The sequence below is a fragment of the Argiope bruennichi genome, chromosome 5, assembly GCF_947563725.1.
Source record: "Argiope bruennichi chromosome 5, qqArgBrue1.1, whole genome shotgun sequence".
In the NCBI taxonomy this organism is placed as follows: Eukaryota; Metazoa; Arthropoda; class Arachnida; order Araneae; family Araneidae; genus Argiope; species Argiope bruennichi.
The window spans coordinates 3,058,550-3,071,803 of record NC_079155.1 but is presented as its reverse complement, the minus strand read 5'-3'; the positions used below and the strand labels follow the sequence as shown (position 1 = coordinate 3,071,803).

Below are 13,254 nucleotides of genomic sequence, written 5' to 3'. Positions count from 1 at the left end.
TTTGTTTTTAATTAGGTAGTTTTTAGTCTGTTCTGTAAAGCCCCTACATCACACACATTCTCCCTTATTATTAATAAATATGAAGTAATATGAAATTTACTATCATTTAGTTAACTACATAAAAAGATTTTGTGGGGAAAAAACTATATCTTGGTAATAAAATGAAATTTTAAAAACTGGAATTATAAAAGAAAAAAAAAATGAAAGAATAATATCACAAATGCTGAGCATATTATTATTGATCATGATTCATTTATTACTTTGTGTTAGTTTTCATATTTAAAAAAAAACTATTACTATGTATAGGATTTAAATTTCATATTTTTATATTATTACTCTTTAAAATACTATATTTTCCAGTCCTGTAAATTCACTTTCATGATTATTTATAGATGTTTATTTTTTCTCCTGCAGCACTTATCTCGAGCAAATTCTAGTGCTGGGTTTCTAGTTATTGGTTGCAGTTGTGCATCCCTATGTATGTTGACATCTGTTCTATTGAACTCTTTAAGTGATATTATACCGACATTATTCCACAGCTTGATTGAAAACCTTTCTCACAGTTCACCAGTTTTAAGTTTTTACTCTGGCTTAGGTTTAGGACTTCTCATTAGATCACTTTGTGAAATTGGTTTTACTGAAGCTGGTGAAGCCCAAGTAAGTAATCATTTTTTTATGTTTTATTATTTGGTGTTGTTGTAATTGTATTAAATTTACAAATAATAATAATAATAATAAATCTAAATACTCTTTTATTATTGCATTTAAAAGTAGAAATTTTACATTTTAATTATTTTCTACTGTTTGGTTTTAATTTGCAAATTATTGCAAATATTATGGAATTTTGAAATCACTTTTTTCTTGCACTTCAAATATGGAACTAAATTTTTACTAAACTAACCAATTGATAGTTATAGTCATTTATAGAAAGGATAACTTTAATAATCAGATGAAATATTTTTCTTTGTAAAAGATACAGGCAATTATTCTTTGCATAATTATAAAGGAACTAGTTTTAGAAGTTAAGATTTTTATACTAGAACCAAGACCAGAACAGTAGTGAAGGTCAAATAAGAAAGCAAGAAACAGAAAATAAGATTGATCTAGAAATACATTCAAAACTTATATAATTTTAAAAAGATTCCTTAAATTTGGCTAAGATAGTATTTATATTGTGAGCATTTAGATTGCAAAAAGCAGGAATCAAAATTGTGCACTAATCAAAAATTAAAATCAATATCAAGTTTGTATTCAAACGATTAGAAAAAAGTTATTCCTATTTATATTATATGCATATATCCATATCAAGTTTCAAATTTGATTAAAGAGCAACTGCAGCTGATCTGGTAGTCCTAATATTCTTATAAAAATAATTTCTAAAACTATTTTTGAGAATTACAAAATATGGATGTTTGTAATACAAACACAAACAGATAGTAGGGTACCTTACCATTTATTGGTACCATGAAGCACTGGAGAAACTTTTAAGAATAGTTTTAATTTACTTTGCTTTTGCCTCTATTGTATTTTTGAAATCTAAAAATACCAAAGTCTTAACAATTTTATCTTCTCTTTTCTTAGCCGAAATCCTCAGGCCGAAAAATGTTGATATCTGTCAAGATTGTTTTGAACACAATTCCTTATATTGTCTGCTGTTTTTTTTTTTTTTTTTTTTTTTTTCTTTTTTTCTCCTATAATAGTTCTGCTTTGAAATTTTTCGAACTTCTTTTCCTGAATCAAAAGCATCTTCTGCAAACTCAACTATTTTCCAGCGATTACTATTAAAGCTCTGCCTTTTTCTTATAATATCAAATATGATGCTAGTATTTTGTAAGAAATAAAATCCAAAAGTTGTTCTACTTCTCTTCTCTGATAGGATAACAATAAGAGTTGTAAAAATTATTTTTTCTTCAAGTTCTGTATTTATATGTTTGTGCTTCATTTTTTTTTTCTGTATTTGTTTGGTTCTGTATTTATGTCTTTTCTCTTGAAGAAAAGTGTATAATGCTTCCAGCAATTGAGTGTTTAGTTCTGCTGTTTAAACATGCAAATTATTCTGCAAAGCCCATGAATATAAAATTCCAAAATTAGTATCTGAACTACTTGTGTAAAATATCAGTGCAAGTTAACTACATCAATTTTTATATTTCCTGTGTTTTTAAGGAATAAATAAGGCAATTTGCTCTATGAATCTTGGATTTCTACATCCATACAAATAACTAGGATCCATTCTTGACTGTCGGAGTTTTCATTTTTGTGATAAAATTCATTGAGAGTTAGAAATTTTGAAATTTGTGCTTAACTTCTTTATTCAAAATATTCTTTTTTCTTGCATCCGTTTGATGGGTTTCTTTTATTTGTGCCTTTAATGTCTTAGAAATTTATCTTGTCTTGCTATCTCCATTGGCATAATCCAAGTATGTCAACAATCAAGGAAATGTATACTATTTAAATTCAAAATATATTCTAATGTTCTTCATTCTATTTAATCTACAATTATTAGTAACAATTATTCAAACTTTGTATTCTATAATTCTATATACCTTTCAAAAAAGTTTTTCAGTTCAAAATAAAAATCATATCACGTACTATCAACATATGGTGCCATCAAAAGAGTTCTTGGAATCCTTTTGCACTCATCTTAAATCATTTTTAAAGCAAAGTTTTATCATATTCATTTCTTAGCCTGTTTTAATAACAATTAATTTATCTGCATCATTTTGGATCAAATACATAACCCAATTTGCTTTTGGAATATTTAGATAACAACTGCTTTTCAAATAAGAAGTATTTCAAGCACAAAAGAATAACATTTTCTTTAAAAATCAAAATAATGTATCAATTTTTTGATTTCTAATTTTGGAAATAAATTAGGAATGAATTCTAATTTAGGAATTCAATAAACTACCTTTATTTATACTATTCTGAATTGCAGCTTGTAATCTAAGCTTTTCTAACTTGAATTATCTCTTTTTTTTTTTTTTTTTCAATCCTTCTTGACTTTTACAGCAGCAAAAGATTCCTTTCCTTTTTTTTAATGTTTCCTTCCCTTTCTTTTCTATTATTAATTATGGTGGTAAATGATTTTGTCACAAACATCTCAGCATAACTTCCACTTTGTAAAATGTCATCCTTTATATAATTTTGAAATAATCACCTGCATTAATGTCTGTAGGTTATTAACAGTTAATTTTAAGAGATGTTCTATTCTTCCTCTAGAGAGATATGCCATTTTAAAAATACACGTAAACATGATTAAAATATACGGGTTATTGCAAAACTAACCGTCCATACTATAAGGGGCGATAGAACACGTCAAAACAAAAACTTTCACCATACAATGTGGGGTCAGAAAGCCGAGAGAGGGCGCTTCGTCTGAAGTAGATAAATCATCCGTCTTTCGCAGAGCCCATCATTCTGACGCTATTCCTCGCCAGAGATGCCTCTCTATTCGAATTTGGAGAAGGCAGATATGCACTTCATGTACGGACGTGTAAATGGAAGAAAAGCGGTAAGACTTTACCAGATATGCTTTCCGAACAGGGCGTAACCCGATCGGAGAACATTTCAACTTTTACACAGGCAAATCTCAGAGACAGGTTTATTTCGCGGCGAAAGACAAGATACATGTCGATCACGAGAACGACAAATCGAGTAGAGGCAGTCTTGAAGGTAGTGGACAATCAGCCTGAACCATCAATAGCTCGGGAACATAGGGACCACCATACGACAGTATGGTGTGTGCTGCATGAGGAAAGGTTACATCCTTACCATCTCCAACGAGTCCAGGCCGTACAGACAACTGATTTTCCACAACGTGTAACATTTGCACGTTGGTTCTTACAACAGTGCATACTGTAGCCCCAGTTTGCAGCATCTGTCCTGTTCACTGATGAAGCTACATTCACGAGTGATGGCGTATTTAATATGCACAACAATCATGTACGGTTTGCAACAAATCCACATGGTACACGTTCGAGTGGTAGCCAGTAAAGATTCTTCGTGAATGTGTGGACAAGATTGATCCACGGTCACTTAATTGGGCCGTATCTGTTACCAGACCGCCTAGATGGACAAAAGTACCTCATCTTCCTCCAGCAAGTGTTGCTGATTTACTGCAACATGTACCAGCAAATGTTCGAGGTATCATGTGGTTCCAGCACGACAGAGCACCAGATATTTTTCCAGGAATGTACGAAACTACCTGTATACTACCTTTCTGAACAGATGGATTGGCCACGGTTGGTCAGTCTCTTGGCCTCCCAGATCTCCCGATTTGTCCTGCTTAGATTTTTTTTTCTCTGGGGATAGCTAAAAGGTGTCGTATACGAGACGCTCATCGCGTTACCGGAGGACCTCGTAGCCCGAATTAGGCCTGAAGCACAGACGTTCATAATAAGCCAGGAATATTCCAACGTGTGTGGGATTCAATGCATCCCCGATGTGAAGCCTGTATTGCAGCTGCCGGCTGCTCATTTGAGCATTTGTTATCAATAAAGGTTCTTTGTCTTCATATTGTTGTTCTTGGTGTTTATTGTATTCTCCATTTCTACAAAGCAAGCACCCTCTCGCTGCCTGACGTTTGCTTTCCGACACCACATTGCATGGTGAAAGTTGTTTGTTTTGGAGAGTTCTATCACCCCTTATAGTATGGACCATTAGTTTTGAAACATCCTGTATAAATATCCAAATGCATACCAGACAAAATAACAAATCCCAGAGGAAGGATTTGGCCTTACAGTCAAAATTGACTTTTGAATTCAAATTTAGCTATTTCATATATAATAATATTAGGTTAAGATTTTTCAGGTGCGTCAAAATTTGGCTCAACAGTAGACATCATTAATTACAGATAATCTGTTATAAAATCCAATTATGTTACACATTTGAAATAAATAAAATTCTTGATATCTGAACTTGATGAAAAGGCATCTTTCAAATTTTGTGTCTGGCCTTTACACAAGATTTGAAATCGGATAGCAATTTTTTTAACCAGCTACAAAAACGGTTACTTAAATATTTACACCAAGCCAAAGTTACAATTATAATCATTTTGTCATGTATTGGGCATTGTCTCTTTTTAGTTTAATGCCATTTATCATATATGTGCATATAAAATATAACAACTGTACAAACATCAATTTTTACATTCAAGTTTGTGCCACCAGACTTCCAAATATAGTTTCTGATATTATTAAAATAAGGCATTGTCATAAAAAAAATACATAAATGTGCGAAATTTTGAAACTTTCACCTATCATCAATCGAGTTCAAAAAAAAAAAAAAAAAATCAATTGTAGAATTTTATTTTTACTAACGTGAAACAAGTTAAATAATGGTGTATAAAAATAAATTTATTTCATTCTGAATTTTATTTTTTAAAAACATTTTTGTGAATTTATTTCTCCAAATTAAAAAAAATTTTTATGTTTTCTTAGATGGAAATGTTATTAAATACTTCAAAAGAAATTCAAAAGCTGTGTTTTTATGAAGATACTCCACAGTAAGTGTTTTGTGTAAGAAAAAAAAAATCTTTTATTATTTTTATTTTTAAATGTTTTAGTGTCTCAGATAATCACTAGTCACTCAGATAATCACTTTTATCATTCTTATCATTTTAAGAATTTCAATACAATATCTGTGGATTTAATATTCACACTAATTTTTTTATTGATATTTCTTTTTTTTTATAGTATAGAAGTTTGATTCAGTTGTTTATTTTATAACACTTTTACAATATTGATAGTTAATCAATCAAATTAATATATGTTTAGTTTAAGTCATAAGGCATTTACTGTTTTATGATTATTAATAAGTGCTTATTGATTAACTATCAGCATTTTTTATGATTTGCTGATTCATTTGTTATAAAATACAGCAAAATCTTATTAGTTTATGATTTAAGAAACTTTGTGAGAGAAAAAATAAAATATTGTATTTTCCAGATTCTTTTAAGTCCTCATTTATCTGTACACTGTAATTATAATGTACATTTTTTAAATAGATTTTAGAACTATTTTTATATATTATATTAATTTTTTTTTAATATTTTAAATATTCAAATATTTTTAACCTAAAATAAGAATTCTATAATTAGAGAATTCTATTTCAAAATTCTGATTAATTCTGTAATTAGAATAATTCTATTGTGAATTATTCTAAAAACAACTGATATGTTAAATGGCAATCATATATTTTTGCTACAATAATCCTTTATGAATAACCATTTATTTATATTTCTTCATTCTTGAATTTTTATTGCAGAACATCTTTGCTAATTGAAGCAAAATGTTTGTGTTTTTCTATATGCATTGGCACATTCTACAGGGCAGTTCCCTGGACCTAAAATTATAAAATTTGGTTATTTCTTTATTTTAAAAGAAACAAATATACTGTGGAGATTGGGAATGTGTTCCTCCAAGTTAATGTTTTGAAATTTTAATTAAAAACTGAGCAACTCCCCCCCCCCTTTCTTTGATAGCTTTGAAAGAATTTAAATAGCAAATGTGTGTGTATATATATATATATACCATTGAAAATTTTTTTAATGGTACAAATGTTTTATAATATTTTCTCTTATTTATATTGATTTTTTTTTAAAAAAATGTCTTTTTGACAGTACATTTTTTGTGTTGTAATAAAATCAAAATATTTTGTCATATTGCAATATTTAATCAAATAAAAATCATATTTTCTTTTTATAGTCACTGCAAATATTTTATTCATTATTAATAGCTAAGGTATGATTTTTTTTATTTACATATTAAATAGGGTTTTTTTAAATATTATTTTAATAAAAATTCTAATTTTTTTTTAAAGTTTTGTAGTAATTGCAGATATGTATTAATATCAAAAATAGGCAATATTGATTTTTTTTTTAGTTTGTATGTTTCTAAACACATTATATAATTGAATGTATAAAAATATATATATATGTCATTTGGAAGATTGAAACTTTGCATAATAATGCCAATAATCCAAGATATTAGAAAAATTATAAAACATACCTGATATTGTACAGAAACTCTGGTGCAGAAAGATTTCATGTTATCTTTAAATATTTTATAAGTCTGTTTTTAAAATATAGTTGTTTGGTTAGTTGAAGTTTAATAATTTCCTCTCAGATTGAAGTTAAAAAATTGATCTGAAATTTATTTTAATATATTATTTATTTATAGATCATGTTCCCTAATCAGTTTGACAATAGCTGTGGCTTCTTTGTCTCATAATTCGCTTGAAGAAAGTAAAGATTGGGTTTCAACTACATGCAATTTACTCCATGAGAAACTGAAGGAAGAGGAAGTTTCATCAATGAGCTTTGAGGTACATTTAAAAATTTTTTAAAAATGTATTCAAATGTTTTACCTATCCTTTTCATTTCATTATCTACAGTTGTTTTGTCTTCTCTACCTTGTAAAAGGGATGAATGCCATTAATTATTTTTTTAAGCTGCAAAATTAGGAGCCTTTAGAAAGAATTATAAATATTTTCAATTTAATTTCTTAATCACATATCTCTGAAGGCCTTTTTGTTTTAAAGAATCTTTATGAAAGTTCAAAATTTACTTGTGTGAAAAACTTGGAGTTTCATTTTCATTTTAGGAGAATATAAGAATTTTCATATGATTGTAGCATTTGGGATTTAAGAGAAATCCTTTAACCTTGTGTTGTAATTATAAACAGTATTTCTCAATCTAATCTTATAATATAATTTTTCATTCCATTTGTGTTGTAAGGAGAAAATAAACATTTAAAAAACAAATAATTGATAAAAAAAATTGTTCATTGTATTAAAGCACCTCTTTTTTTCATTGCAATTGAGGTTACTTACCATAAGCACTCAGTATTTTCCTGTATTGAATTTTTTTAATAATATATTTGTGTATTATAATTCTCAAAGATTTTAATTCAGCTGCGTAATTTTACATTTTGTACTAATGTACAAATGCATATTATTTAATCAAATAAATTATGAATAATAATAGAATTTCCTTCCTTAGGTGTTAAGTATTTGTGTATCAGCTATGATGATAAGTGCTGTTGAAGGAAGCTGTATGCCTATTGAAAATATATGTAACTTGGCAAGTTGGTTTGAAGAAAAGCAAGCTGAATTGCCTCAGGTATACAACAATCTTTAATCTTTTTGCTTTTGCATAATTTTATTTACTTTGATAGTAACTGACTTCAGCTTGCTTACAGTTTATATTCTTATCTTCAAAGGAAAAATATTTTTTTTATAAAATTATAGAACTTTTTTTCCTTTTATTGTGAATAATGCATGCCATAATTATTTATGATATCTGTTTGTCATTAAATGATTCTATTACAGTTTTAATGTATTATTGATTAGCTTAAATTATAGGTTAGCATTGATATCTTATTGTGAATAAACATAAAAGTTTTTCTTGAGAGCTATATTTTATTTAAAAATTGAAATATTTATAGTGTTCTGGTGTATCTATATCTTCTGGATTGCTAATTGAAGCTCTAGAGAAACTTGGAAATCCTTTAGGTTCTGAAATTAAACAAAAACTACAGAAAGAATGGTTTAACACTGTTGTATCTGAGGTATTTACATTTTATTATATTTATTTATTAATTTTAACCATATCTTGAATAAGGCTTGTTAATTGTATGATTAGTGTGATTATTTTCTGTAATGAGTGGGTAGCTGTGATTAGCTTTGTGTGAATATTTTATTTTATCTTAATCCAATGCCATAAAATTTCAAAAATGCAACTTTGGAAACATGAAGTTCAAAGATATCTATTTTAGAATAATTAAAATGTCATGAAATAGATTATTATATAAAACATAATGAGCATAAAGACTTTTTATTAAATTTAAGAACTTATGTGAATTATTATTTAAAGTGGGTATTTATAAAGTTATTTTTAATTAGTTGTTTGTGAAGTTAAATATTATAGTATTTGTCATCTGTATAAAACATATGTAGGAGAGATTCACAGTATTTCTTTGTGTGTTTCTTTTTAATTTGTGCATTTTTTATGTTGATTATTTATTTTTTAAATCCGATTTTTGTAAGAACGTGGTAATTTGATATGTGGAAGAAGAGAAAGTGAGGGAGAAAAAAAGTATTAAGGCCTTTTTATTTTTTTATTTTTTCCCTCCATTAAGAATTCTTAGTTTTCTTTTGAATGACATAATTAAAAACTAATTATAAGCTTCAAATTCATCCTCTTGATCACCATTGAAAGGCTCTAATTTGCCTTTGGGTACATTAATTTTGTCTATAATAAAGATAGTTCATAATTTTTTTCCAGATAGTTCATAAAGATGTATTTTAAGTAAGTTGTAAAGTTTTATAAAAGGTTTGATATGATTAAATAGAGTTGATAGTTCAGAGTAAATATTTTTGAATTCTTAAATAATTAAATGTAATTTAATTATTTAATTGATAATGTAGAAAGAACATTTTGTTCATTAATTCTTAAGATATGATATACTAAGCATTATAGAAATTGTGTTGTGATTTTGGTAGGAAATATTTTTTTTTTTTAATTTTCTTTTCTTTTCCATGTATTTATACAAAAAGAAAATATTATGAAAAAAGTGTATTTTTCTAATATTGGACATTAATTGAAAGAGGCAATTTTTAGAAATGAACTGTTTTAGATTCTGATTTCTTATTTTGGTACCACTTACTATTTTCTTTTAAAGAGCTGAAACTAATATATAGTTTCTGGTTATATTTACAGAAAAGAAACACACTTCATAGAATTGCTGCATTAAATGGACTTTGTGCTTTATATTCTTCTGGTAGAGGACTTTTACAGGTATTGATTATTTACAAATTTTATATTTAATAAACCTTTGTGCAATCAGTTTTGTAAAATATAAGTTTATATAGTAGCAATCTGTAGATGGGATTGAAAAAAAATTAATAGTATTTAATTAAACCTATGATATTAAAAGAATTTTTTTAATTGTTTCTATGAACTATATTGCCGTAACTTAGAATAGAAAGCATAAAATACAAAATGTTATTAATTAATAATTCCAAAATTTGCAGAAACTAATAAAATTTTGCATTTATATATAGAAGTAAAATTTTCCTTATCTTTCAATGCAAAATTAAACCAAAAATAAAAGTTGGAAGTTTTTTTTAATTTCATTTTATGCATTAAAAATCACTTATTTTTACCCTTACTATTTGAATTATCTAAATAAGAAATTCTATTGCAAATTGTAGAGCAAAACCAGAGAGGGTGCAGATATGACTGCAGTAAATGATCTAGTTTCACTCATGTTTCAAATGCTTAATGCTAGTCGAGATACAGGATTGCAAAACATTTCCTCCTGGGAAGTTGGAAGACTATATTCTGTACATTCTTTACAGCAAGAATCTCAAGAATCAGGTTGAATACTCTTTATTTTATTAATTAATTCTTAAAATATTTTTCAAATACTGTTTTTTCAATTGTATGTAATAAATTATTATATTAGTTCCAGCAAATTATTCATATCTGAATGAGAAGAGTGTTCTAAAACCCTTAATTAAGAATATTCTTAGCTACCGAAATACAACAGGTAAGTAGTTTTATTGTCATTTGCTGTTGGCATTAATTAAAATTGTTTTATTTTTATAATATGTAAGATATACACACTATTTTTAATGTGCTTAAAAATGTATACTATGATATTTTGAAAAGAAATGTGTATTAATGCAGTTATGAATTTTATTAAAAGTCTGTTGACAAATTAAGAGATTAAAAAAATATTATTATAATAATTCACTTATTTTCCTAAAATAATTATTCCATCTAATATGTAGTAGAACCTCAATAATCCTAATCTAGGAATCTAAATTTTCAGATAAACTGAGCATGTTTTGATTCTTTGGAAAAAATTTATTAAAAGATGAAGTGAAAGCATTAATTATGAATCCAAAACAAAGATTTATCTATATTTCAGAATATCTAATACTTCAGAATGCCAATTAGGAATTTAATTTGTAGGAGCAAAATCAATTATCTTCTTTTGTCATAAGGAACTAAATCTGCTCCATATGATGCTGCACCAGCACCTCATAGGCATAATGTCGATCAGCATGGCAGCAGCTTATTGTTCTGCATTCGTAGCACCAGTTGAAATGCATTAGAAGTATCCGCATATTATACAAAAATCTATCAAAACATCTTTTTCACTTTCTTTGAGCCTATTTTAATTCTAGCCATGAAAACAGTATTTTGTGGAAACAACAATACTCTTTTTGAACAAAAATTAAACATTCACTGACATACACTTCAAATCTTTGGCACAATATAACAATGATTGTCCTCATAAGGACAATACATACAACTTCAGTGAAATGAACACTGATTCAACTTAAGAAGACTCAACTCAACAAGGAACCCCCTCCCTGCCATTTATTATTACATGCTCTCTAAATGTTTGTGAATCACTCCACTCCAGACAGTACTCAATTTTTGTTTGCCTACAGCTGCATTGTACCATATTAATTATTGCCAGGCCTTTTCATACTGTTACAAAGATCCAAAACCAATTCTTTACTGCATTTAATATTTTACTGAAAATCCTTGGTAATCCTAATTTTCCAGAATCTCAACAGACGTCAGCCCCAATTCTCAGATTCTTAGATCTCACTGTATTTGTATTTTTAGGTAATTTCTTAGTTTATTTAATATTGAATAAATATGTACACTTAAATAAAATTTCAAAATATAATTTCAACATTTTTGTGGTATTTTAGTATATAAATAAAAATGTTAAGCACTCAAGCTATCAATATATAATTCTTTTGGATGAAACAAAGTGTTGCATTTTTTTTTTTAATTATAAATTGTGTTTTAGTATGCTAAATGATCAGAATATTTTTAACTTCATTTTTAGATGAAGAAACTAAGCAAAATGATCTTCAAATTTTGTCAAGTTTAACTGCGTTAGTGGGAACATTTTCGAAACCTTTGCCACCATTAAATTGGTCTATAGTCTTGTCTCCATTTCTACAGCAGACTGAAAGTAAGATTAATTACAAATAGATTAAATCATTTTCCTTTCTTTATTATTGTAGTTTTTTTGTCATATATATATATATATATATTGAATAACCTTTCATTTCTTTTCATGTTTAGATCCATTTTTAATTGAGGCTGCATTGAACATTGCTCTGAATCAGGCTAAAGGTTCTCCATATGCAACTAATCTTTTGTCATTGTATTGCTGTCCTCCTTTATATCACACTTTACCTGTATGTATATTGAATTATTTTAGAATTCTTAACCTAGGGGCTGTGATATGTTTTTGATATGCTACAAATTTGCATAAATAAAAATGAAATTTTAAGTAGTTTATATGCTATAGAAGTCCAAATAATGGAATAAATTTCTTAAAATTCTACTCATAAACCATTGACACCTAGTGAAAGTATAATGAAGGCTTTATGATTAATCATTAAATACCTAATTTTTTATAATTAAAAGCTATTTTTCCATATTTGGGATAAGTTAGTTTACTTGAAATAAATTTCTTCTTATTCATTGAGAATACAGTGAGAATAGTCTTATTTTTTCCCATTTTTATCCATACTGCTACTATCAATGTTTAATTAAACTTAATATCATTATTTAAAAATTATGTGAATTATTGAAACTATATGTATATACCTATAACAAGCCTTGTGCTCTGCATTCCCGTTAATGGATGCAAATTCCTACATAAAACTGGCTCATCATGATCTGGCAGATAAGCAAATAAAGTTTATAAATGGCTTTTAGGGACATCCTATATTGCAATTCATATGCACAAATTTAAACATCTCTTACATCTGTTTAGCATTTTATAAATATATCTATTGCAAATAATTAAAAAAAAATTTACTAATTTGTTTCCATATTTTGAATTATTTATGCAATGATATGTTATTATAATATTTTAATTCTTATTATTTTTAATCCTGATTGTTCCAAAAGGACTGTCTCTCACCTTTTTCTTGAAGTTTGCATTTACAGCTGTGATATACATAATACATATGGAAGGAATATGAATATTTGAAAAAATAAAATTCATAATTAATGCTTTTTTTTAGGTGAATGGCCAGCATTTCCTATTGAAAAACATACCTAGCATATTTCAAGTAATGCCACCATCAAAATTAAAAGTTTTCTTCCAGACTATTATTCCTTTCACTATCAAAAAAGAAAAAAACTTGGAAGAATTAGGCAGTATTACAATGCAGGTAAATAAATATATATATATATTCTTTTTAATATTA

General features: G+C 27.2%; 1 protein-coding gene across 2 annotated transcripts in view; it reads left to right on the top strand.

Moving 5' to 3' along the window:
- LOC129969193 (focadhesin-like) overlaps positions 1 to 13,254 on the top strand; it is a 62,858-nt gene that overhangs the window by 39,416 nt on the left and 10,188 nt on the right. For both annotated transcript variants that reach the window (XM_056083633.1, XM_056083634.1), the window contains 11 exons: positions 415 to 657; positions 5,439 to 5,503; positions 7,179 to 7,323; positions 8,000 to 8,119; positions 8,445 to 8,567; positions 9,719 to 9,796; positions 10,213 to 10,378; positions 10,467 to 10,550; positions 11,874 to 12,002; positions 12,116 to 12,231; positions 13,069 to 13,218. In XM_056083633.1, the coding sequence (XP_055939608.1) occupies positions 415 to 657; positions 5,439 to 5,503; positions 7,179 to 7,323; positions 8,000 to 8,119; positions 8,445 to 8,567; positions 9,719 to 9,796; positions 10,213 to 10,378; positions 10,467 to 10,550; positions 11,874 to 12,002; positions 12,116 to 12,231; positions 13,069 to 13,218 (1,419 nt within the window). The remainder of the gene's footprint in view (positions 1 to 414; positions 658 to 5,438; positions 5,504 to 7,178; positions 7,324 to 7,999; positions 8,120 to 8,444; positions 8,568 to 9,718; positions 9,797 to 10,212; positions 10,379 to 10,466; positions 10,551 to 11,873; positions 12,003 to 12,115; positions 12,232 to 13,068; positions 13,219 to 13,254) is intronic.